The following is a 26691-nucleotide window of genomic DNA, read 5'->3' as shown; positions in this document are numbered from 1 at the left end:
GGGACGGGGTATTCGCAAGTCGATTTTAAATGGTCCAAATTACGGCAAACGGCAGCAGATATGACGTCTCTACCCTTGTTATGATACACAGTATATATTGGAGGGGGAGAAAAGGAAGGATCGAAACGTCATATCTGCTGCTGTTTTGCCGTAAATACAAATTTGGAGCGAGTTGAGAGCCCCCAATAAATGTAACTGTGTACATTTATTTGCACATAATTTATATATTGTAAGCTTGTAGACCGGCTTTATTTTTACAAACAGAAAGAAGTTGCATGGAATGCCTTTAACGGTTCCACATCTATGCTCCACCACAGGACTACACCATCACCATGTACTTCCAGCAGTCCTGGCGGGACAAGAGGCTCTCCTACACGGGCATCCCCCTCAACCTGACGCTGGACAACCGCGTGGCCGACCAGCTGTGGGTGCCCGACACCTACTTCATCAACGACAAGAAGTCCTTCGTGCACGGCGTGACGGTCAAGAACCGCATGATCCGCCTGCACCCGGACGGCACCGTGCTCTACGGCCTCAGGTGAGACTCAGACAAGGACAAGGTCAAGGTCAAGGTTGTCTTTATTTGTCTCCCTTGGGAGAAATTTGTCTTGGAGACAGAGTCACAGCTGCATACAAATAACATACACATTCACATAAGAAAGGGAAAAACACCATGAAACACCCAACATACAAAAACAGAGGTATTGCACACATTCCCTTGATAAAGTGCAACTAGTCAATAAAGTCTAGTCCAAAAAATTGCCGATTATTCTTTTCTGTTTTTGAATTGGAATCCTGAAAGTCTTCATCAGGGCAGGTATGATACCATACCTTATACCTGCCCGGATGAAGACTCCTTTGTGAGTCCAAACATGTTGGCTTTTTAAACTTTTCCAATATAGTAGCCTACCTTGATTTTATATTCACCCTCTTCTCATTTGTCCACCTTTTTGAGTGTTCGGATCGCCACCTTTTCTCCATTTAGTTATAGTTATGTTAACTTTATGTATTTTTTAACTAAATACAAATACATTGGACATAAAACCTTTTAATAGTTTAAGTGCAAACGGGCACTCAATGTTAAACTCTGCAGCGGCACGGGGTTTCCTTGTCATAAATCCACGGGTCCGCCTGCAGTCCCACCTCTTACCAGTAGGGCCGAGTGCTTCAACGTTGGAGAGCTTCACTGGGGGCTTGCGGTGACCTCAGTAGTTTTTTATTTCACTGCCCCACTGTGTGTGTGTGTGTGTGTGTGTGTGTGTGTGTGTGTGTGTGTGTGTGTGTGTGTGTGTGTGTGTGTGTGTGTGTGTGTGTGTGTGTGTGTGTGTGTGTGTGTGTGTGTGTGTGTGTGTGTGTGTGTGTGTGTGTGTGTGTGTGTGTGTGTGTGTGTGTGTGGCGGCGGCGGCTCAGGGGTAGAGTGGCTGGATGGTAACCGTAAGGTTGCCAGTTCGAACCCTGTGGGCTCCCCCAGAGTTAGTGTCGAAGTGTCCTTGAGCAAGACACTGAACCCCAAATTGCTCCCGATGTGCTGGCTAGTGCCTTGCATGGTTTCTGCCGCCATCTGTGTATGAATGTGTGGGGTGAATGTAATGCACAATCTATGTAAAGCGCCTTGGATAAAGGCGCTATATAAATGCACCATTTACCATTGTGTGTGTGTGTGTGTGTGTGTGTGTGTGTGTGTGTGTGTGTGTGTGTGTGTGTGTGTGTGTGTGTGTGTGTGTGTGTGTGTGTGTGTGTGTGTGTGTGTGTGTGTGTGTGTGTGTGTGTGTGTGTGTGTGTGTGTGTGTGTGTGTGTGTGTGTGTGTGTGTGCGAGCATGTGCATTTCCCTGTGCATATTTGCTGGGGCCCTTTGGCAGGATTTTAACAACACCCCTGCCACTTAAGTCATGTTCTGAATTCATAATGGAATTGTAATTTGCTATACTCATGAGGTCACATTATATTATGATTTGGTGTGTAATGCTGTGTGTAATCTTAGGTCCTTAACCCATTTAGGCCTGCCGTCGAAATTTAAAAAATGTCTTCAAAATCCTGACAGTTTTCTGAAAAACCTTATGTTTCTGTATCAGTGGTGCTCAATATTTCATGTCAAGGACCCCAAAAATTATATGTAATATGCCGCCGACCCCCATCTGAAAATATGTTGTTCCAGGGACCCCCCAGAAGCAAAGATATGAGTTAAAATGTTCACTCTGTAATAATATATATTCAAAGATTTGAGGCACATTTTCACGATTTTTCAAAAATAGCAGACCTACAAGTTCATAGCGCGGCACTCGGTGCCGCGCTATGAGCTTGTAGCTCTGCTATTTTTCAACAGCTAAAGTATAACATAATGCTTTAAAACACCAAAAGGGGTTCCCGAATCCCGCCCAAAATGGGTTAATGTTCTGTAATGTCATGTCCACGCCCTGTCGTTTCAATGGTGGTCCTTGAGATCCAGAGCCCTATAAGAGAAGTGACTCTCAGCTAGCCTGGCTTGGCCAGCCTCATAGCGGGGATTCACTGAAGATTCTTCCCCGCATATGAGTCTGGACTTCGGCCATAGGCAGCTTGAAAAGTGGGCGTTAGTAGTTGCCTTGACAGACAGATCCATCTAGCCAATCAGTGTAACAAAAAGCTGACGTCACCACACAGTGCGCTGGTCCGCTCCTCATACCACGCTAAAAACAACAAGGTCTGTTATAGTTTCTACTTTATATGTGAGCGAGATATGTCAGAGTCTATATCTGAAATAACTGCTGTTCTTATCGTTTCTGTGTAAACTTTTAAACTTGTTGCGTTGAGGGCAGCCATTGTTGTTTTGAAAGTACTGCAGCATGAATGTTACGTCACCATATACACCATATACATACGCGGCTTTTCACTGTTGTACAGACAGCCGTTGAAACACAGTCACTGATTGGCCCCGTCATTTTCTGATTTCTCCAGCTTCCGCATACTCTCTGCCAATGAGCCAGAGTCCAGACTCATATGCGGGGAAGAATCTTCAGTGAATCCCCACTATGAGGCTGGCCAAGCCAGGCTAACTCTCAGCACCTGAGCTGATCCAGAGCTAGAGATGTCCCGGTACCGATACCAGTATCTGCCCTCTGTCTCTCTCTCTCTCTCTCTCTCTCTCTCTCTCTACGTCGTCCTCAGACAAGCCCTCCATCTGCGTTTCCAGTCATCTCGGTTCTCCATACATCTGGCCATGCTCATTTGTGCTTTCTGCACCAGCATCTTTCTTTAGTACGTCCACGTAGGTAGGTGTTGGGACGTCCTCTCGATCGATGCCCGTGTGTTGGTTCCCACAGCACAAGCTTTTTGGCCAGGAGTTCTTGGTGTCGGCGGCAGTGGCCAGCTAGTCTCATCCTCCCTACTGCTATCTTCTCTGATACACTTGGTAATGCCCCGTACATTGGCCAGCTAGTCTCATCCTCCTTACTGCTATCTTCTCTGATACACTTGGTAATGCCCCGTACAGTGGCCAGCTAGTCTCATCCTCCTTACTGCTATCTTCTCTGATACACTTGGTAATGCCCCGTACAGTGGCCAGCCAGTCTCATCCTCCTTACTGCTATCTTCTCTGATACACTTGGTAATGCCCCGTACAGTGGCCAGCTAGTCTCATCCTCCTTACTGCTATCTTCTCTGATACACTTGGTAATGCCCCGTACAGTGGCCAGCTAGTCTCATCCTCCTTACTGCTATCTTCTCTGATACACTTGGTAATGCCCCGTACAGTGGCCAGCTAGTCTCATCCTCCTTACTGCTATCTTCTCTGATACACTTGGTAATGCCCCGTACAGACAGTGATGTGATCGTCCTTGTTGGTGTTCAGTACCACACGTAACATTCTGGTGTAGCAGGACCCGTCCAGGGATTTCTGTAGGGCTTGTTTTAGTGTCCAGCATTCACAGCCATAGAGGAGAACGGACTCCAGGGTCGCAAGAAGAAACTGATCTTGATGTGTCGGGAGGAGGGAGGTTGGATTTCCACACACTGGTCATACCATTAAGAGCTCTCCAGGCAAGTGCTTTCCTCACTTTAAATGTTTCTGTGGAGCCGACCCATGCGCCCAGGTATTTAAAGTCAGTACCCTCTTGCGCAGTACCCTCTTGTTGTTGTGGGCAGATGTTCTTGGGGGATGTTACAGGTTATGACCTCAGTCTTCTTTGCATTTAGCCTGAGGCCAACTTTAGCGCACTCCAACTCCACTCTGGTCAGGAGAGCCTGTGCCTGCCTTACGTGGTCAGATAGCACCCCAACTCCACTCTGGTCAGGAGAGCCTGTGCCTGCCTTACGTGGTCAGATAGCACCCCAACTCCACTCTGGTCAGGAGAGCCTGTGCCTGCCTTACGTGGTCAGATAGCACCCCAACTCCACTCTGGTCAGGAGAGCCTGTGCCTGCCTTACATGGTCAGATAGCACCCCAACTCCACTCTGGTCAGGAGAGCCTGTGCCTGCCTTACGTGGTCAGATAGCACCCCAACTCCACTCTGGTCAGGAGAGCCTGTGCCTGCAGGGCCTACGTGGTCAGATAGCAGGCAGATGTCATCAGCGTAGTCCAGGTCTGTGAGGGTTTCTGCAGGGTGTCTGTGAGGGTTTCTGCAGGGTGTCTGTGAGGGTTTCTGCAGGGTGTCTGTGAGGGTTTCTGCAGGGTGTCTGCAGGGTGCAGGGTGTCTGTGAGGGTTTCTGCAGGGTGTCTGCAGGGTGCAGGGTGTCTGTGAGGGTTTCTGCAGGGTGTCTGTGAGGGTTTCTGCAGGGGGTCTGCAGGGTGCAGGGTGTCTGTGAGGGTTTCTGCAGGGTGTCTGCAGGGTGCAGGGTGTCTGTGAGGGTTTCTGCAGGGTGTCTGCAGGGTGCAGGGTGTCTGTGAGGGTTTCTGCAGGGGGTCTGCAGGGTGCAGGGTGTCTGTGAGGGTTTCTGCAGGGTGTCTGCAGGGTGCAGGGTGTCTGTGAGGGTTTCTGCAGGGTGTCTGCAGGGTGCAGGGTGTCTGTGAGGGTTTCTGCAGGGTGTCTGCAGGGTGCAGGGTGTCTGTGAGGGTTTCTGCAGGGTGTCTCGTAGACCTTCTGGGCATGATAGTGAAGCCGAGCTCCGGCTCTCTTCCTTTAAGAGCTTGTCTCAGAGCATAGTCCAATACTATTATAAAAAGGAAGGGGGCTATAGAGTGTCTCCCTGCAGCACTCCAGTTTGGATGTTGAATTCCTCGCTGTTACCGTCCGGCGCTGTTACTCGGGCTCTCGTTCGGTTCCCGTGTACATGCGGTCCCAATGGCTCGGAGCAGGTTCGGAGGAACATCGTATAGGCCTTGAGTATTCTCAACATCATTCCTCTCTGAATTGAGTCAAAGGCCTTCGTGATCTGGGCCATGGCTCAGTGGTCCAGGCACCTTGGCTGGTAATCCAGTCTGGCAGTGTGCCGCGGGTTCGACTCCCGATCCCGACGGCCTTTACTGCATGTCTTCCCCCCATCTCTCGCCCCATTTCCTGTCAGCCTACTGTCTGTCCCTCCATAAAAAAATAAAAATAAAGGCGAAAGCCACAAAAAAAAACATTAAAAAAAAAAGAAAAGGCCTTCGTGAAGTCAATGAAGCATAGCACTGCTGCTAGGTGGTTCCTCTTTACCCCTTCAATGATCTGGGCTAAGGTGGTTCTCCCCTCGGAATCCGTTTTGGTTTTCCCTGAGGTGGGAGTCGATTAGCCTGGCTAATAAACCAGACTCAAATCACAGGCAATTTTTTTTTGCCAACGGCTGATTCGGTCTGGCTTATTAGCCAGGCTAGGGGTCGATTGCGCTCCTTATCCTTTTCAGTATCATGCGGTTGAACATCTTTGCAATGATACAGGTTAGGCTGATACCACGGTAATGATACAGGTTAGGCTGATACCACGGTAATGATACAGGTTAGGCTGATACCACGGTAATGATACAGGTTAGGCTGATACCACGGTAATGATACAGGTTAGGCTGATACCACGGTAACGATACAGGTTAGGCTGATACCACGGTAATGATACAGGTTAGGCTGATACCACGGTAACGATACAGGTTAGGCTGATACCACGGTAATGATACAGGTTAGGCTGATACCACGGTAACGATACAGGTTAGGCTGATACCACGGTAATGATACAGGTTAGGCTGATACCACGGTAATTGTCAGAGTTTGAGAGATCTCCAGACTTTGGTATACTATGGGAGGATGTGAGAGAGAGAGACCATATTATTTCTGGCATGATGTTTTCCATTAGAGCCCATGGTTGCAGATCTCCAAGATGACGTCGTCAAGATTGCAGTTCTTGATTACCTCAGGTGGAACGCCGTCAGGTCCAGCACCTTTCCCTTGCCTCAGGGAGGCTTTGACCGTGGCAAACTCCCCTGTTATGAAAGGGCCCGATATGCCCTTATTTGGTCATATCGGGATCCTACTTTGTGGGATTGATACTTTTACTTAAGTAAATGCGAGTACTTCATCCACCTCTGAATACTTTAGTAAAAAACAAAACAAAAAAAACCCGAATCAGTATTCACATCGCACGCACGCACGCACGCACGCACGCACGCACGCACGCACGCACGCACGCACGCACGCACGCACGCACGCACGCACGCACGCACGCACGCACGCACGCACGCACGCACGCACGCACGCACGCACGCACGCACGCACGCACGCACGCACGCACGCACGCACGCACGCACGCACGCACGCACGCACGCACGCACGCACGCACGCACGCACGCACGCACGCACGCACGCACGCACGCACGCACGCACGCACACACACACACACACACACACACACACACACACACACACACACACACACACACACACACACACACACACACACACACACACACACACACACACACACACACACACACACACACACACACACACACACACACACACACACACACACACAGAGGGTTGTGCCCATAGGCGTGTTCACTGCTTTGATGTGCCTCACATCTGTTTTCACATTCATCTGCACTTGAGGTTGTGTTGTGTGTGGTGGTGAGGGGGCAGTATTCTATGATACATTGTGTTGTGTGTGGTGGTGGGGGGGCAGTATTCTATGATACATTGTGTTGTGTGTGGTGGTGGGGGGGCAGTATTCTATGATACATTGTGTTGTGTGTGGTGGTGGGGGGGCAGTATTCTATGATACATTGTGTTGTGTGTGGTGGTGGGGGGGCAGTATTCTATGATACATTGTGTTGTGTGTGGTGGTGGGGGGGCAGTATTCTGGTGGTGGGGGGGCAGTATTCTATGATACATTGTGTTGTGTGTGGTGGGGGGGGGGGGCAGTATTCTATGATACATTGTGTTGTGTGTGGTGGTGGGGGGGCAGTATTCTATGATACATTGTGTTGTGTGTGGTGGTGGGGGGGCAGTATTCTATGATACATTGTGTTGTGTGTGGTGGTGGTGGGGGGGCAGTATTCTATGATACATTGTGTTGTGTGTGGTGGTGGGGGGGCAGTATTCTATGATACATTGTGTTGTGTGTGGTGGTGGGGGGGCAGTATTCTATGATACATTGTGTTGTGTGTGGTGGTGGGGGGGCAGTATTCTATGATACATTGTGTTGTGTGTGGTGGTGGTGGGGGGGCAGTATTCTGGTGGTGGGGGGGCAGTATTCTATGATACATTGTGTTGTGTGTGGTGGTGGGGGGGCAGTATTCTATGATACATTGTGTTGTGTGTGGTGGTGGGGGGGCAGTATTCTATGATACATTGTGTTGTGTGTGGTGGTGGGGGGGGCAGTATTCTATGATACATTGTGTTGTGTGTGGTGGTGGGGGGGGCAGTATTCTATGATACATTGTGTTGTGTGTGGTGGTGGGGGGGCAGTATTCTATGATACAATGTGTTGTGTGTGGTGGTGGGGGGGCAGTATTCTATGATACATTGTGTTGTGTGTGGTGGTGGGGGGGGCAGTATTCTATGAGGTTGTGTGGTGTGTGGTGGTGGGGGGCAGTATTCTATGATAGATTGAGGTTGTGTTGTGTGTGGTGGTGGGGGGGCAGTATTCTATGATACATTGTGTTGTGTGGTGTGTGGTGGTGGGGGGGGCAGTATTCTATGATACATTGTGTTGTGTGGTGTGTGGTGGTGGGGGGGGCAGTATTCTATGATACATTGTGTTGTGTGGTGTGTGGTGGTGGGGGGGGCAGTATTCTATGATACATATATTGTGCGTTATTTGCGTGCTGCTAACGCATGTGTGTGTGTGTGTGTATGTGTGTGTGTGTGTGTGTGGGTGTGTGTGTGAATGTGCGTGTGCGCGTGCTAGGGCCCTTGGCAGGATTTCCACAACACCACCGCCACTTAAGTTATGATCTGAATTCATAATGGGGGTTGGGGGAATGCAACTGCCTGCTCCAAAGAAAGAAATTACCATCAAAACCAGAGGTCATCGCCATGTCTGCTTGTGGTGGACACCGAACTTTAAAAAAATAATTACTAGTAATATTTACATAATGCCAACATAATGAACTTCATGAACATGAAACATAAATACAAGTAAGTGGAACCCACAATGGATGAGATTGTAGTTTTTCCAACAGTCAGACACAATATAAGTCCGACCCATAAATCCTCCCCAAACCCTATAACCTATAACCTCACAGGAAGCCACGGGGGACGTTTAACCCCGCAGCACGGATTAGTTTTAACCCGCCACGCATGTTGGGAGACACAATGCGATGTTTAACCCGCAGCACGGGTCTGTCTGACTGACTGTAGAAGCACTGTTGGTGTACCGTATATGTCTAACCTGCGTATATGCATCTGCAGTTTAATGAAAACGGGTGCATGTAAACTTGCATGCATGTTTGTAATTGGAACATTCTGAAATCAATATGTTATCATTTGCATGTTGACGGCAGGCAGCATTAAACCCATTAGAACCCAATGTTGACGGCAGGCAGCATTAAACCCATTAGAACCCGTCTCAGGTCTTAACGGGTTAAGAGGAGGCGGGGGAAACACCAGCTCCCCCATGCACTATGGAAAACGGAGCGGGCCAAGTATAGACCCCTGGGGGACACCTGTCAACAAACGTACAGAGAGGGGTTAAGTGGTTAATGCATTAAAAAAACATGAGTGAAAAACCCTTTGAAAATCACCAGGCTCCACCGTGGCCGCCTGCCTGCCTGCAGGGTCACTCAGACTCCCTTTAAGACCGCATAGTAATGTGTTGTCAGCACCACGTGTCTTAAACATGTAGCCTAGTGTTAGGCCTGGGCCGGCCTAGCGGTCCAGGCGCCTTGGCTGGTAATTCTAGCATGACAGCGTGTCGCGGGTTCGAGTCCCGATCCCGACGAACGTCACGGTGTGTCTTCCCCCCCTCTCTGTTTCATAGTCACTGTAGTCTATCAATAAAGGCAATTTCTTAAAAAAACAAAAACAAACATATATATATATATATATATATATATAAAAAAAAACATGTAGTGTTGTTTGTTAGTATAGAATACACAATGAAGCACCAGGAGGAGCCAAACCGAGTTCCTGTTTCTACACAAAAAAGGAGGTGTAGAAACAGGTTGGGGTCAGTGTTACGATTAGACATTTACAGGTCAGGGTTAGGTGTTAGAATTGGTGTGTGTGTGTGTGTGTGTGTGTGTGTGTGTGTGTGTGTGTGTGTGTGTGTGTGTGTGTGTGTGTGTGTGTGTGTGTGTGTGTGTGTGTGTGTGTGTGTGTGTGTGTGTGTGTGTGTGTGTGTGTGTGTGTGTGTGTGTGTGTGTGTGTGTGTGTGTGTGTGTGTGTGTGTGTGTGTGTTTGTGTGTGCGCGCGTGCGTGCGTGCACGTGTGAGAATATAATGCACATTGTAAGGTACGTACTTTGGTTTAAAAGGTGTAATATAAATGCACCATTTGCCATGCATGCAGATCAGCTGTTCAATCATTTATGGACTCAATGCAGTCCAGCGCATGCAGCACTGGGAACCAACCAGGCTACGCTCCTGGGAAGTAACTAAGTACATTTACTCAAGTACTGTACTTTACTGTACAATTGTGAGTTATACCTTTTCTTTAGAGTAGACGTCTACTCCGTTTCGTGTCGGAGGCAAATATTTTGTACATGTTTCATGGTTCATGTTTTGTATTATAATCTAAAGTAACTAGTAACTAAAAGCTGTATTTAAAATAGTCAAAAAATGTCAAAGATGCTCCTGGATCCAAGCAGTAATTTATACTCAGCTGTGTGCCGAAAATAGCTGATCTAGGAGCTTGTACATCATCTAGTTTCTGAGCACGACACTACTGCACAACCACGCATAAAATGACCTGTCTTATTGATTCTGCTGGATCTCTTCTCCACTAGTCCCTCCGTAACATTTTAGCCTAGTTTTTAATTGTTAAACAACATTGTCAACATGTTTGTCATATTTAGTTTTAGTCATAATAGCTTATAGTTTTTATTTAGTTTATCAGTGAAAAAAAGGTAAAGTAAGTCCACGAACGTTTCTCATCATAGTTTTAGAAACTTTAACTAAAATCTACTGAGGGTTCCTGGTGCAAAACCATTTCTGAGAGGGGGTCCTCGGCCAACATCTGGGGGGTCCTTGACATGAAAAGAGCCACTGGGCCAGGTGTAAACACGTTGACGTCAGACAGGGGGTCCTCGGCCAACATCTGGGGGGTCCTTCACATGAGAAGAGCCACTGGGCCAGGTGTAAACACGTTGACGTCAGACAGGGGGTCCTCGGCCAACATCTGGGGGGTCCTTGACATGAGATGAGCCACTGGGCCAGGTGTAAACACGTTGACGTCAGACAGGGGGTCCTCGGCCAACATCTGGGGGGTCCTTGACATGAGAAGAGCCACTGGGCCAGGTGTAAACACGTTGACGTCAGACAGGGGGTCCTCGGCCAACATCTGGGGGGTCCTTGACATGAAAAGAGCCACTGGGCCAGGTGTAAACACGTTGACGTCAGACAGGGGGTCCTCGGCCAACATCTGGGGGGTCCTTGACATGACAAGAGCCACTGGGCTAGTTTTACAAAGGGCTGGCTCCACCTTTTTACACCCAGCGCTCGGATCATACTAGTAAAAGAAAAATTAGTAAAAAAAATAAAATAAAAGAACAGAGTACTTCTTCCACCACCCCGAGGGAACCGACCAACCGCACCACCGATCCAGATCCATGGATTTAGCTGGGAGGAGGTAACCCCCCCCCCCCCCCCCCCCCCCCCCCAACGCATGGGTGGGTGTTAAGTTCAGGATTTGTGTGTGCGTGTGTGTGTGTGTGTGTGCGTGCGTGCGTGCGTGCGTGCGTGCGTGCGTGCGTCAATAATGCAGCTCCACCACTTCAAAGACACTCTGTGCTGTGGTGGAGAAACAGGAATGATGACTTGACAACTTTTTACTCTCAGATGGACTATTTCTTTGCTTTTTTTCCCCATCTCTCTCTTTCTCTCTCTCTCTCTCTCTCTCTCTCTCTCTCTCTCTCTCTCTCTCTCTCTCTCTCTCTAGCTGGGAGGCAGATCTGCACGTATCCGCTGATGCCGTCGTAGGGCAGAAATCTCGTATGTCCATACTGACGCTTTTTAGGTGTTTTGTCCGACACTAAATGAACGCTGTGTGAACTCCGTCTTAATGAACGCTGTGTGTACTCCGTCTTATGCGAGAAGAGTCTCCTCAAGCTATGAAAGGAGTGAGAATAGACGATGGTCGATGGCGGCGCCGGCGGCCATGTCGTGAAGCTTGTTAGATCGGCTATACTTTCACTATGTCTGAATGTTTTCGTTCCGCTTTCCTGAAAAGTAAAGGTTTTTTTTTGGGACGTACAGGGTTTCCGCCGGACAGCGGACGTATGGACAGACTGCTCACATTGCAGTGCAGTAACAGCCCAGACAGTAACAGACCGGACAGCGGACGTATGGACAGACTGCTCACATTGCAGTGCAGTAACAGCCCAGGACGTATGGACAGACTGCTCACATTGCAGTGCAGTAACAGCCCAGGACGACAGACTGCTCACATTGCAGTGCAGTAATAGCCCAGGACGTATGGACAGACTGCTCACATTGCAGTGCAGTAACAGCCCAGGACGTATGGACAGACTGCTCACATTGCAGTGCAGTAACAGCCCAGGACGACAGACTGCTCACATTGCAGTGCAGTAATAGCCCAGGACGTATGGACAGACTGCTCACATTGCAGTGCAGTAATAGCCCAGGACGTATGGACAGACTGCTCACATTGCAGTGCAGTAACAGCCCAGGACGACAGACTGCTCACATTGCAGTGCAGTAATAGCCCAGGACGTATGGACAGACTGCTCACATTGCAGTGCAGTAATAGCCCAGGACGTATGGACAGACTGCTCACATTGCAGTGCAGTAATAGCCCAGGACGTATGGACAGACTGCTCACATTGCAGTGCAGTAATAGCCCAGGACGTATGGACAGACTGCTCACATTGCAGTGCAGTAATAGCCCAGGACGTATGGACAGACTGCTCACATTGCAGTGCAGTAACAGCCCAGGACGTATGGACAGACTGCTCACATTGCAGTGCAGTAACAGCCCAGTCTCTCTACTCTGCTGCACCAATAAGCAGTGCAGTAACAGCCCAGTCTCTCTACTCTGCTGCACCAATAAGAAATACTCCCATTCCTTTTTTATTTTCTTGTTTTAACTTAATCACTTTACCCATTTAGACCTAAGTTTGATTCTACAGTTTTCTGAAAAACCCTATACTGTATTTCTATGTCAGTCGTTCTCAAACATTTTCATGTCAAGGATCCCCAACATTATATGTAATTGGCCGCTGACCCCCATCTGAAAACATGTTGTTCCAGGGACCACCCCAGAAGCAAAGATTTGAGTTAAAAACGCTCTCAAAGAATATATATTCAAAGATTTGCACCACATTTTCACGATTTTTCATAAATAGCAGACCAACAAGCTCGTGGCGCGGCACTCGGTGCCGCGCTATGAGCTTGTTGGTCTGCTTGTAGATCTGCTATTTTTCAACAGCTAAAGTACAACATAATGCTTTAAACAACAAAAGGGGTTCCCGCCCAAAATGGGTTAAGGGCCCCTTCACCCCTTTTGCAACCAGATCTTATTTTATCAATGTTTAGGACACAAGAAACACTTTCCTGAGGTCTTTATCAATGTTTAGGACACAAGAAACACTTTCCTGAGGTCTTTATCAATGTTTAGGACACAAGAAACACTTTCCTGAGGTCTTTATCAATGTTTAGGACACAAGAAACACTTTCCTGAGGTCTTTATCAATGTTTAGGACACAAGAAACACTTTCCTGAGGTCTTTATGTGTGTCATGTGTGTTTTTACCAGATATTTTAACCCATTTAGACCTGAGGCCGATTCTAAAGAAATGTCTTCTAAATAGACAATATTCTAATAGTCAGTCATTCTCGAAAATTTCATGTCAAAGAAATATATGTAATTAGATATTAAATATATGTAATTAGCCGCCGACCCCCATCTGAAAATATGTAGTTCCAGGGACCGCCCATGAAGCAAAGATTTGAGTTAAAAACGTGTGCTCTGAAAGAATATATATTCAAATATTTGTCCCACTTTTTCACAATGTTTCAAAAACAGCTCGTACAAGCTCGTAGCCCAGCCCAGCTCGTAGCCCTTTGCCTCTGAGCTGTAGTTGTGTAGAAGTCGAAAATGTTGAACAGTACTTGCGTAAATTGTACAAGTTACCTTCCACAACTGACATCAGAATCAGATGTGATCTGCAGAGACCGATTCTACAAAATGTCTCCTAAATCCTAACGGTTTTCTGAAACACTTAATGTTTCAATATCAGTGATTCTCAAACTTTCATGTCAAAGACCCCCCCAAAATTTGGCCCCAGCTTGGGCCCCCATCTCAAAATATTTTGTTCCAGAGACCTCCAGAAGCAAAGATTTTAGTTAAAAATGTTCGCTTTAAAAAATAATATATTAGACGTTTGGCACAAATGTTCAAGATAAAAAAAAAAAAGCAGATCAACACTCTCGTAGCGTAGCGGCACAAAGTGTATTAGATAATGCTTTGTATCTCAAATCTAAAATGACACAGATGCTTTCACGGTCTGAATGGGTTTAACAGAGTTTGCTGAAGGAGAATCGGTGATGAGTATAGCAGTTGTTTTTGGCTCATTACGTTAGCAGATCTAAACAGCTAGAGGCTCGCATCTAGATAATAACATCTGGCTCCAGCACCGAGGGCAAACCCAGCCCACGTCATCCCACACTGGACCAAGGTTGTTAAGACTTTCGAATTTTAATTCATTTCAACCTTTTATATGTTTTTCAGTTTCAGCTGAGATATAACCAGGGGTGGAGAAAGTGTATACTTGCAAGTAAATGCTCCATTATTCAAAAGTACAAATATAAAAAAATTGCTGTATTGACATTTAGAACATTCCCTTCTCCCCCAAAACACATTTTTAAAAGAAAAAGTGCCCCTCGGGGCACAGGTCTCCAACAGGGCAGGTCAGGTTGTGGCCTCTTGGTGGCACTATAATAGGCCAATGTGAAAAGGGTGCCATTTCTTCATACGTCTTTGATGGCAATTGGATGATTTGAGGCATTTTGTTCCAAAAATGTGTTTTGCAAAAATCAACCTGTTGGTGGCGCTATAACAGGCCAATGTGAAAAGGGTGGGATATATTCCTCAGCCTAGTAAGAAAATGTGTGAAAGATTTCATGTAAATTGCACGCTGCGTTCATGATTTGAGGCTTTTGTTCAAAACGGGGCAATCTTGCAAACTGTGAAAGCCAATTATAGCCAATTAGGATGGAATATGAAATATCGGACAGATCCTACTTGCGCACATGACCATAGAGATACTGTGTAACGATTTGTGAGATTTTTGGACAGAATCTGGAGGCGTAATATCAAAAAATGTGTTTTACAAAAGTCGGCCTCCTGGTGGCGCTATAAAAGGCAGATGCGGAAAATGCAGGTCAAAGGTTTGTCCTTGGCCTCTAGGGAGTGTGCATGCAATGTTTCACGCAGATCGGTGCAGTTTTAGGTAAAACATGTGAAAAGCTGCCTTATGGTGGCGCTATAACAGGCCGTTCTGGAAAATGTGGGGCAGAGGTTCATCGTTGGCATCCAGGGAGTGTGTGTGCAAAGTTTGGCATCGACCGGGTTAACGGTGCCGGAGATTAGCTGGTAACAGACGGACGGAAGGAAGGACGGACGGACACACACACACACGGACGGACACACACACACACGGACGGAGTGCAAAACATACTCTCTCCCCATGCCTTCGGCCTGGTGGAGACAAAAATGCATTTTGTGATTGCAGATCGAATATTATGTTTAGAATAATAATTTTGAAATAATTCAACTAGCCGATCTACGACACGTTGTGAGCGTGTAGATCAGCTGTTTGAAATATTTTAAAATGTCTTTCAAAATATAGTAAAAAAATGAAGTCAAAAGAGCTGGGATTAGGGGATTAGGGGATTGCACAAAATGGAGCCCCTTCCTAGAAATGTAATGGAGTCAAAAGTACAATGTTTCTCTTCGAAATGTAGACAAGTGAAAGTCATGCAAAACAACGGACAATAATAATGCGTACACACACACACACACGCACACGCACACGCACACGTGACATGCACTTCAGCTGTCAAACCCAGGAGGTCATGTACACAGCACAGAGAAAACGTTCACACGTATTGTTAGCGCTGTCATTGAACAGGAAGAGGCTAACGTTATACTCGCTGTGAAAGGTAACATCTGCAAGGAACAGCTGCGCGTGCAGGTCCTAGGGCCAGGTTACGTCACCGCGCGCTAATGATGGCTAAAGCTATCCAGCTCATTAGCGGCGTGCGAGCGCCGGCATGTATATTTGGAGATGGATGGAACGGGGGAAGCTTCCTGCCCTGCATGGTGGAAGGAAATGTGTATAGGTCCGGTTTGTCCGCTGTCTATGTGTGTTGCATACTAATTACGGCTGTGAGCAGTGGTGCGACGCAAAATGAGTACATTTACTCAGTGGTGCGACGCAAAATGAGTACATTTACTCAGTGGTGCGACGCAAAATGAGTACATTTACTCAGTGGTGCGACGCAAAATGAGTACATTTACTCAAGTGCTGTTATACTTTGGTCGAGGGGTTTGCGTTGTGGATTCAAGGTTAGAACACTTTGGTCGAGGGGTTTGCGTTGTGGATTCAAGGTTAGAACACTTTGGTGGAGGGCTTTGCGTTGTGGATTCAAGGTTAGAACACTTTGGTCGAGGGGTTTGCGTTGTGGATTCAAGGTTAGAACACTTTGGTCGAGGGGTTTGCGTTGTGGATTCAAGGTTAGAACACTTTGGTCGAGGGGTTTGCGTTGTGGATTCAAGGTTAGAACACTTTGGTCGAGGGGTTTGCGTTGTGGATTCAAGGTTAGAACACTTTGGTGGAGGGGTTTGCGTTGTGGATTCAAGGTTAGAACACTTTGGTCGAGGGGTTTGCGTTGTGGATTCAAGGTTAGAACACTTTGGTCGAGGGGTTTGCGTTGTGGATTCGGAGTTACCTTGTTGAGAAGGATGAGGCCTTCTCAACTCTTTGCCACAATGAAAACCTCTATTAACACAATCAGTGCCGGAAGTCCTTCAAAATAGGAGCTCTGGGGTGCCGGAAAGACATGGCCGCTTTTACTCGGAAACCCATGACCCGGAAACGATCCACTAAAAAGGTTTACTTTACATAGCTAGCTTACATTGCGATCGATATATGATCCAAAAAGCATTCATATTTTGCGGGAGAGACCGGATGAGGAGCAGAAATGAAGCGCCAGTATATCGATCCGCTCGACACCACGGAGAGCGCGCTGGATTAGGAGAGACGAGTCATTCTTTCCGCCTCGCTAACGGCTAAGTCAATGGTAAGCTAACAATTGCCTAGAGTGTAGCATACGGTAGCCGAAAGGCGAACTGACAAATACAAAAAAGGAAAAAAATCTGAATATTCTTATCTCGCCCCGTATCATTGAGGATGCTCTAGGACGTCCTCACACGTCGGATGTACGCGTCGATTGGGACCCCTAGGACGTGTGGCGGCGTCCTATGTACGGAAACGGTTAAAAGGTACAGGTGTACCCTGTGTGGAGTTTGCATGTTCTCCCTGTGTCCCCTATAGGTAGGTACCCTCACAAAAAACATGCAGTAATCCTGGTCTCTTAACTGCCTCCCCCTGGCCAGCTGGGGCGCCTGATGGAAGGAACTGGTTGGAATAACCGGGGAAACTTCCCCCTGTCAGGTGAAAAGAAGCAGCTTGGACTCCTCATGCATATTGAAGGAAGCATGAGGTCATTCCGTTGCTCTCCCCAGGGTGGCGGAGGGTGTGTAGAGCCCAGGATTACATTATATAATTGACACTGGGTGAAAATATAGGTTACAAAATTGTGGGATAAAAAAAAAAGGTACAGTAAACAAACATTTCGACAATATAGTTTTCCTCTGGGCTTCAGTGAGGGAGCTTTGAGAGTGCTTGTGTCGTTACCTTGTGTAGTTACCTTGTGTAGTTACCTTGTGTAGTTACCTTGCCATGTGGCTCCAAAGCTTTGAGTTTGCTTGTGTAGTTACCTTGCCATGTGGCTCCAAAGCTTTGAGTGTGCTTGTGTAGTTACCTTGCCATGTGGCTCCAAAGGTGGGCACGAAATAAAAAATAATTGCTCCATTGTTTAGAAATTGATAATTGAAAATATGCTCCTCATTGACTTTCATTGTACGGTGAAATAGCTCTCAAAGTCATACTTTTAGCCTGTAAAGTAATACAAACAAAGACGATTCAGACTAACGTATAGGAAAATCCTCGTTTTTATTTACGGGCAAAGAGACTTTGAGAGCTACCGGTATTTCACCATATGAGGAGCATTATGTTGGTTTGTATTCATGTATAATCAATGGATCAATTATTTTTTATTTCTTGCCCACCTTTGGAGTTACATTATGGCCAGGTAACTACACAACCCAAACCCCTACTAAAGAGTTCTTTAAGTACAATATTGAGGTAATTTTACTTAGACTATTTGTCAATATACTTTATACTTTTACTCCACCACATCGCAGGAAGGCAGAGCTTCTTTGCCCCATGCACAGAAGGATTCTGGAGAAGGCAGAGCTTCTTTGCCCCATGCACAGAAGGATTCTGGAGAAGGCAGAGCTTCTTTGCCCCATGCACAGAAGGATTCTGGAGAAGGCAGAGCTTCTTTGCCCCATGCACAGAAGGATTCTGGAGAAGGCAGAGCTTCTTTGCCCCATGCACAGAAGGATTCTGGAGAAGGCAGAGCTTCTTTGCCCCATGCACAGAAGGATTCTGGAGAAGGCAGAGCTTCTTTGCCCCATGCACAGAAGGATTCTGGAGAAGGCAGAGCTTCTTTGCCCCATGCACAGAAGGATTCTGGAGAAGGCAGAGCTTCTTTGCCCCATGCACAGAAGGATTCTGGAGAAGGCAGAGCTTCTTTGCCCCATGCACAGAAGGGTTGTGTATAGGTTATTATACCGCAGGTCGTTTCGAGGAAGCAATCTGATTGGTTGAAACAGCCTTCTAGCCGTGGGTTAAACCAGCACCATTCACCACCTAATCAAAACAAATAATTCAGCTGTTCTGTTCTCCCAGAGCGCTACCAAACTCGGTGGCTAGGCTAGCTAGTTTCTTGGGACATTTGTGGTCGTAGTGACTACATCTGTCATTAAAAATATATATTTTTTCAGCGATTTTCTTAGTTTTAAGGGTAACTGTTGTATAATTGCAATATTACACTCAAGGGTGTGGTTTAACGTGATTATTGCCACTTCAGTGATGCTTGCGGAACTCGATTTCGTCTCGTTCCTTACCGCATCACTGTCGTGGCAATAATCACGTTAACCCACACCCTCTCGTGTAATATTGCTTAAGTATATCATGCTAATTATGGCCGTGAGCGTGTCACGTGTGTTGTGTGTATCAACGTGACTCCAGGTCTTCACCCCAAACCGTACAAACATCACGCGAGAGGGCGTGTGCTAGGGCATTCACTTCTAGTCATTTTTACTAGTTGACTAGTTGCCTAGTTTACTAGTCGACTAGTTGTTTAACTACCTATTATGTAAAAAATATATATTTATATATATATTTTCTTTTGGAAATAAATATTTGTACATTGAAAAACTGTGTACATGGTGACTATAACTATAATCTACCTGATCTTGAGGCCTACAAAATCGGGGGGAAAAAAATATATATATCTTTTTTTTTTCTTATTAACTAGTCAACTAGTACCAACAAGGTCGACTAGTGGATTTACTAGTCGACTAGTAAACTAGTCGACTAGTTGCTTAATGCCCTAGCGTGTGCTTTAGCGTGATGCGGTCGGGAACGAGGCGGAGCCGAGTTCAGCAAGCACCACTTTGAGAGTGCCTTATATATAGGAACCAATGTCGGTTCTTTGTTGTTAATGTCTTGTCTGGACATTCAAGACCAAGGGCCACAATTAAAGGAGTCTTTACTCTTTATTGTTTTTTTATCCACCCGCTTTGAATGTTATCAATTGATATCAACCAGTAGGTTACTTACCAAGACGATGCAATGGAGCCAGCAGGCTCTACTGGAGCCTACTGGCTGCGATTAGGACATTACTGTGGAATTACACCGAAGCTAAAACATTGTGAAACTGACTTACGTGGCCGGTTAAGACTGAGGTTAGATTTAGGGTTAGGGTTAGGGTTAGTATAATAGTCGAACAACGCGACCAAGGCCACTGTCGGACGTCTCACAGCCCCCTTTCCACGCCCCCTTCCGGTAGATAGTGGAGAATCTAAGTACATTTCCTAATGTTGAAATTAAATGAAATGATTACTATATTTACCCAGTGTATCTGGGCTAAGCTCAAGAACTTGTTTCCAGCCAGTGTCAAATGTCAAAGACCGATAATAATATGAAGAAAACACAATGGTATAACAACTCAAATAAGTAGAATAAACCTTACCTTTACAAAACGGTAGTTTGTGGCTTGTGAAAATACCTCTTTTAACATGGAAGCCTATGGACCGCAAAAAAAATAACACCACTATCAACAAAAGGGGGCGTCAAAAGGGGGTGGGGAAATGCTGTGAGATAGGCCTATTTCAGCCAGTAAGCTCCAGTAGAGCTAGAGTCTAGTTTTTATTTAGCTTTCATTTAGTTTTCGTCAGTGAAAAACGTCAGGGAATGAACAGTGCTGTGCTGTAGCAGGTGGCGAAGCAGCAGGGAGGACTCTGCTAGTTCACTGGCTTTTGGATGAGATGGGGATGATTATCAGGGCAGTGCTCAGTGATGGAAAAATACTCGCATGTTTTAAGTAAAAGTATCAATACTGCAATATGTACTGTAAAAGTACAAAAGTATTGGTATCAAAATGTACTTAAAGTACCAAAAGTAAAGCCGCCCCGTGTCCGAAACGGTTGAGAAATGACAGTTACCATGTGGGGGTCCCTCTACTGTACCCTCTACTGTACAGTACTGTACTGTCACTGTACTGTACTGGCACACCCGAAATCACCATATATACAGTTAATATGTGTTTGTGTGTGTGTTAGGTTGCGCACAGGTGGTGAAAAACAACCATGCTGTTTTCGTGCTCAGACGCACCCACCCACCCACACACACACATAGCTCTGTAAGGGAGTGGTTGCACCACTCAAATCTTTTGAAAATAGCAGATCTACAAAATCACAATGCATCGTACCTCTTCGTGGCACATTTCTGCTACTTTTGATGCTTTTGTGTGGCGCTTATATAGTGTGATCAAGTAGCGCGTTAATTTACAACAAAAAAAACACAAGAAGTTTAAAATTAGATATATACAGAGACGATATCAAATAATAGTGAAATATGAAATAAAGTAGGATTCTTTTTTACATGAATCATTGATCGCTATTGACATTGACTACTATTTTTTTTAAATCGTGAAAACGTGGCACAAATCTTTGAATATATACCGGTATATTCTTTCACAGCGAACGTTTTTAACTGAAATCTTTGCTTCTGGGGGAGTCCCTGGAACAACATATTTTCAGATGGGGGGTCCGCAGCCAAATATAGATAATTCTGGCGTTCTCGACATGAAAAAGGTTGAGCACCACTGACCCAGAAACATAGGGTTTTTCAGAAAACTGTTGAAACCTTAACTGTTGAAACTGTGAAACCTTTTTTTTAAAGGAGCATTCAGTGATTTGGGTGATTTGTGAAAAAAAACGGTCCACCCGGTAACAAGATGTGCACATGCACACGCTCTACAGTGGGGGAAGTACAACTGACCAACAGCACGTGCACCAATGCCCGCCCCACTCGATCATGATTGGAGGAAGGCCCCTCTCATCGTGATTGGATGAAGGCTTTGCCACCCAAAGCCCAAACCGAAACTAGGGTTTTTTGACCCCAGGGGCTCACTGGGGACAGGGAGGAACTCCTTATATGGTCAGCACACTTTATAGTAGGGAGGATTATCCAAAAAATAAGAAAAAATAAGTGATATTTGAATTAAGTGAAATAACTGAATATACCTTTAAATCAGCCTCAGGTCAAAATGAACATCTATAATCAGTGTGTGTGCCTCAGAGCACGGCTTCATGTCGCGGCGGTCAGAGTATGGGGTTTATGCATGCCGTGCATGCAGTTTGGCAGCGGTGGCCGAACGGTTTGCGGAGCGGTCTTGATACCGGAAGGTCGCCAGTTCGTATCCCCGGACCGGCACGTTAAAATTACCACCGCTGAAGTGCCCTTGAGCAAGGCATTGAACCACTACCATGAAATGTTCTATGAGCAGGGCCTGGCTGTAAACAAGTATCTGATGCTTAGTCCAGTTACCCTGGGTAAATATAGTAACTTTGCTTTGCTTTGCTTTGCAGACTATGGGTTTTATGGGTAAGTCTACCCATTGGGCTTAGAGGCAGCCAATGATGAAAATGTCTCTACTACGGTCACTATAGTAGAGGTAGATCAACATGTTGTCCAGATGCTTTTCAAGCAGCTGGCAAAAAAATAATAATTCAAAACCATAAAGAACATGTACTCTGGGAGTGAGGACAACGCGTCACCATGCTCTTAAATATTAGATCGTCAAATCCTCATGTTTAATATCAAATAATAAAAAAATATGCACCGACTCTCACGCAAGGATTAGAGTATTGCAACGGTTCTCAAAGTGCAGTCCTGTGTGTGTGTGTGTGTGTGTGTATGTGTGTGTGTGTGTGTGTGTGTGTGTGTGTGTGTGTGTGTGTGTGTGTGTGTGTGTGTGTGTGTGTGTGTGTGTGTGTGTGTGTGTGTGTGTGTGTGCCACCCTCTGTCTAAGGACTATTGGGGAAAATATTTTAGAACAAAAATGTAAAAATTGCACTTCCGCCAAAATGTAGGTTTTTCAAGGATATAGTGATTGGTTAGCGAACACTTTTCGAAAGATGCTATACTTTTCAACAACACAGCTATAGGCATGTTTGAAAAGGACAGGACAAAAGGTACATATACATAAAGGACAGGACAAAAGGTACATATACATACAAAGGACAGGACAAAAGGTACATATACATAAAGGACAGGACAAAAGGTACATATACACATGCTACAGAAAGGACAGGACAAAAGGTACATATACACATGCTACAGAAAGGACAGGACAAAAGGTACATATACATGTATGGAGTCAGGGGTCCCTGAGGGGGTCCCTGAGGGGGTCCGCCAGCAAAATGAGAAACGGTTTTAAATGTTCCATTGCAGGGACGTGCGGAGAGTGTTAGAAAGGCAGGGGCTATAATCCCGATAAGAGGGCACTTTTGGACAAAAATAGCAGATCTACAAGCTCACAACGTGTCGCGCTGCAACGCGTTGAGAGCTTGTAGATCTGCTATTTTCGGGGCGCAACCCAGCACTCTTTAGCTAGTGGAGATGCGGTGTAACGACATGGATTTCTAAACACATTTGTTCAACGCAAAATACTGTGTTCAAGTTCAGGAGACTTCAGAAAAAAAAGCAATTCTCCTGAATGCTGCCTTCCGGTATATGGCATGTGGAAAGGAGTGGCATTGGCATTTCTTGGTGGTCTGAAAAGGGCAGTTGTTTTACAGACTGGTAAAAGGGGCAGGGGCTGAAGCCCCCTTTTGATGTCTTACCGTATGTGTGCACGTCCTGTTCCATAGTTTCCCCAGGTAGTCGTAATCCAGTGAGAATGCAGTGACTATACCAGACCATCGGTGTGTAATCCAGTGAGAATGCAGTGACTATACCAGACCATCGGTGTGTAATCCAGTGAGAATGCAGTGACTATACCAGACCATCGGTGTTTCATCTACTGCACAGTTAATCCAGTGAGAATGCAGTGACTATACCAGACCATCGGTGTGTAATCCAGTGAGAATGCAGTGACTATACCAGACCATCGGTGTGTAATCCAGTGAGAATGCAGTGACTATACCAGACCATCGGTGTGTAATCCAGTGAGAATGCAGTGACTATACCAGACCATCGGTGTGTAATCCAGTGAGAATGCAGTGACTACCAGACCATCGGTGTTTCATCTACTGCACAGTTGTAGAATTCTGAGAAGTTGCACTGATCTGATTCAGATCTACATATGTATTAATAACCAGCCTACAGTGTTGCTGTCTGTGGTGCTGTAATGGCCACCTCTCTCTCTCTCTCTCTCTCTCTCTCTCTCTCTCTCTCTCTCTCTCTCTCTCTCTCTCTCTCTTATTCTGTGCCTGTGTTTGGATTTGGGTCCGAATGCAAATATTAGCATACGGTACTCAGTCTTTGCTGCAGCAGGGAGCAGGCAGTCAGAAATTAACTGTGGCCGATAATGAGCCGCAGTGAATTGGGTAAAAAAAACCAATGGTCAGAAATCCAACGGGAGCAGGAATGAGAAAACAGTCCCGCTCAGGGAATGGAGGGGAGGGGGGATGGGGATTCTATCACGGAATCGACTCCCAAGTCATTGAGAATGGGAGATCAATAAGGTTTTGGCTTGTCAATTCTCTCATTGATTCCAGTGGGACCTGAGACGATGTGTGTCTACTGTATATACTACACTAGTTGAAACCAGCTCTGGCCACCGCGCTGAATTCATGGTGTGAATTCTGCTGCTTTTGATACTGTTGGATTTTAATCCTGTTTATTTTGGACATAATTATGACGTTGGACGTTTCCACCCGACAGATACATTAGTATGAGCCGTTTGAACTTGAAAGACGTGCGTCATTGATTGATTCCCCCCCAAGAAAAAAAATACATTGTTTTCAACGAGGGTGGCGCAAATTAGAGCTATTTTTTATAACTGTTTTAAAGTATTGTACAGTAACAACTAAAGTCTCTTTAATGTTTATGTTGTACTATTACTACAAAACAATCTAAAATAAAGGGATTTAAGATCATTAAAGCTGGGCTGTTGCCCTGAGTCTAATGCATTTCTGTCTAATACTTCCGGTCCAGGACTTGTCCCAGTTGGTTGTCCCCATTCTCAATAGAAGTCTATGTAGGAGAGCCGCCATTGGACTGAAGCCCCATGAAGTGAACGCAGTTTGCGTAACTCTGTCTATATCTGACGCTCTGATGTGTATGAGCTGTTTGAACTTGTGAAGACGTGCGTCATTTATTGATTCCCCCCAAGAATGTAAGAAGGAACAAAGTGTGTCCCCTCCCTGTGTCAGTTGAGACTAGCTGTGACTCTGTCCATGGTTCTGAATTCATATTGTAACATTGACACTAGCTGTGACTATGATAAAAAAGAGAGGATCAGATAAAAAAGAGAGGATCCGTGCACTCAAAGTAAAAAAAATGAGGAACGCCTTTATTAAATTAAAAATGCCAACATGTTTCGACCAACAAGGTCTTCATCAGGGCAAGAATGAAGGCTCAAATAGCATAGTTGAGCATAGTTGAAAGCGGTAGTTGAAAGTGTGTCCTCTCCCTGTGTCAGTTCAATAAGGGATACGTCTTTTTTTAGTTTCCAAACAAAGGGACGGTTGTGTGTTTCTAGGGACAGTTGTGTGTTTCTAGGGACGGTTTATAGGGACGGACGGTTGGCAGGCCCTGGGTGACCGTGACCCTTTGTGTTGTTGTTGTTGTTGGCGATGATGTCACCGTGATGAAGAGCAGGTGAGACTACATGCTGCAACCAGCAGCTGATAGCCAGCCTTAACCAGACGCACTCCTCCCAGGGGGCACAGACGCACGTACACACACACACACACACACACAGACGCACGTACACACACACACACAGACGCACGTACACACACACACACACACACACACAGACGCACGTACACACACACACACACACACACACACACACACACACACACACACACAGACACACACAGACGCACGTACACAAACACACACACAGACGCACATACACACACACACACAAAGACGCACGCACGCATGCACGCACACACGCACACACAGACGCACGCACAGACGCACGCACAGACAGGAGGGTCATGTTCATCCATTCCATTTGAGCAGTGAGACAGGACAACAGGACAGAGGACATGCTGAAAAGGACCAGGCCTCTGACTGCATGCATGCCTGTTTGTCCCTCAGGACAGAGGACATGCTGAAAAGGACCAGGCCTCTGACTGCATGCATGCCTGTTTGTCCCTTTAAACCTAAAGGACCAGGCCTCTGACTGCATGCATGCCTGTTTGTCCCTTTAAACCTAAAGGACCAGGCCTCTGACTGCATGCATGCCTGTTTGTCCCTTTAAACCTAAAGGACCAGGCCTCTGACTGCATGCATGCCTGTTTGTCCCTTTAAACCTAAAGGACCAGGCCTCTGACTGCATGCATGCCTGTTTGTCCCTTTAAACCTAAAGGACCAGGCCTCTGACTGCATGCATGCCTGTTTGTCCCTTTAAACCTAAAGGACCAGGCCTCTGACTGCATGCATGCCTGTTTGTCCCTTTAAACCTAAAGGACCAGGCCTCTGACTGCATGCATGCCTGTTTGTCCCTTTAAACCTAAAAAGAGAATAGGGCTGTTTCCTCGGCTTTCACGGCCCGCTGAAGACACGCCTGTTGGCGGGACGCCCTTATTGGCTGAATCCCCCCCCCCCCCCCCCATCCCGGAGGCAAACAAACACTTCTGTGAGTGGCCAGTTCACTGCGAGAGCCATGCTGGCCTGGGCTGGCCTCAGCCTCAGAGTCCCTTTATATACACGCACATGCACACACACACACACACACACACACACACACACAAACATGTCCCCTATACGCCTCCACCAAACCCCTCTCAGAAAACCTCTTATGTCCATATTCACATTTTGTGTGTGTGTTTTTCCATTCTTTTTTTTGAGGACATGATTTTGGACATGCAGATTATGAGGTTTCCATCCGACAGACGATATGCTCTCTCTCTCTCTTTCTCTCACACACACACACACACACATTCCACGCATGCCCGCACACACAAACTGCCACCGTGCTTTCCGTAATTGCGCTGCCCTTGAATTTTTCATTCCACAGAGACAGGGCGTTCCCCCGAAATAATACAAAAAAACTAAGGCCACGGGAAAGACTAATTATGCCCTGTCCCTGCCAGTGGGCGCCTACCCCCCCCCCCCCCCCCCCCCCCACACACACACACACACACACACACCAAAAACTCTTTTGACAGTTATGCAAATTATGCAAAGCAAGGCGCAAAGTGTGCAGAGAGGTCTCTGGATTACTCACGGGGTGGTTTTGGGTCAGTACCCT

General features: G+C 46.3%; 1 protein-coding gene across 1 annotated transcript in view; it reads left to right on the top strand.

Annotated features, from left to right (window-relative positions):
• Positions 1-323: 323 nt before the first annotated feature.
• Positions 324-26691, top strand: part of gabrb1 (gamma-aminobutyric acid type A receptor subunit beta1) — a gene marked incomplete at its 3' end in the record, with an annotated part of 98259 nt that continues 71891 nt past the window's right edge. Inside the window, exon 1 of the mRNA XM_079527831.1 lies at positions 324-538. Coding sequence (XP_079383957.1) covers positions 333-538 — 206 coding nt within the window. The 5' untranslated portion in view covers positions 324-332. The remainder of the gene's footprint in view (positions 539-26691) is intronic.

The sequence above is a fragment of the Electrona antarctica genome (assembly GCF_951216825.1).
Source record: "Electrona antarctica genome assembly, chromosome: 18".
NCBI lineage: Eukaryota > Metazoa > Chordata > Actinopteri > Myctophiformes > Myctophidae > Electrona > Electrona antarctica.
The sequence above is the reverse complement of the archived record's forward strand: the minus strand, read 5'-3'. Positions and strand labels throughout refer to the sequence as shown.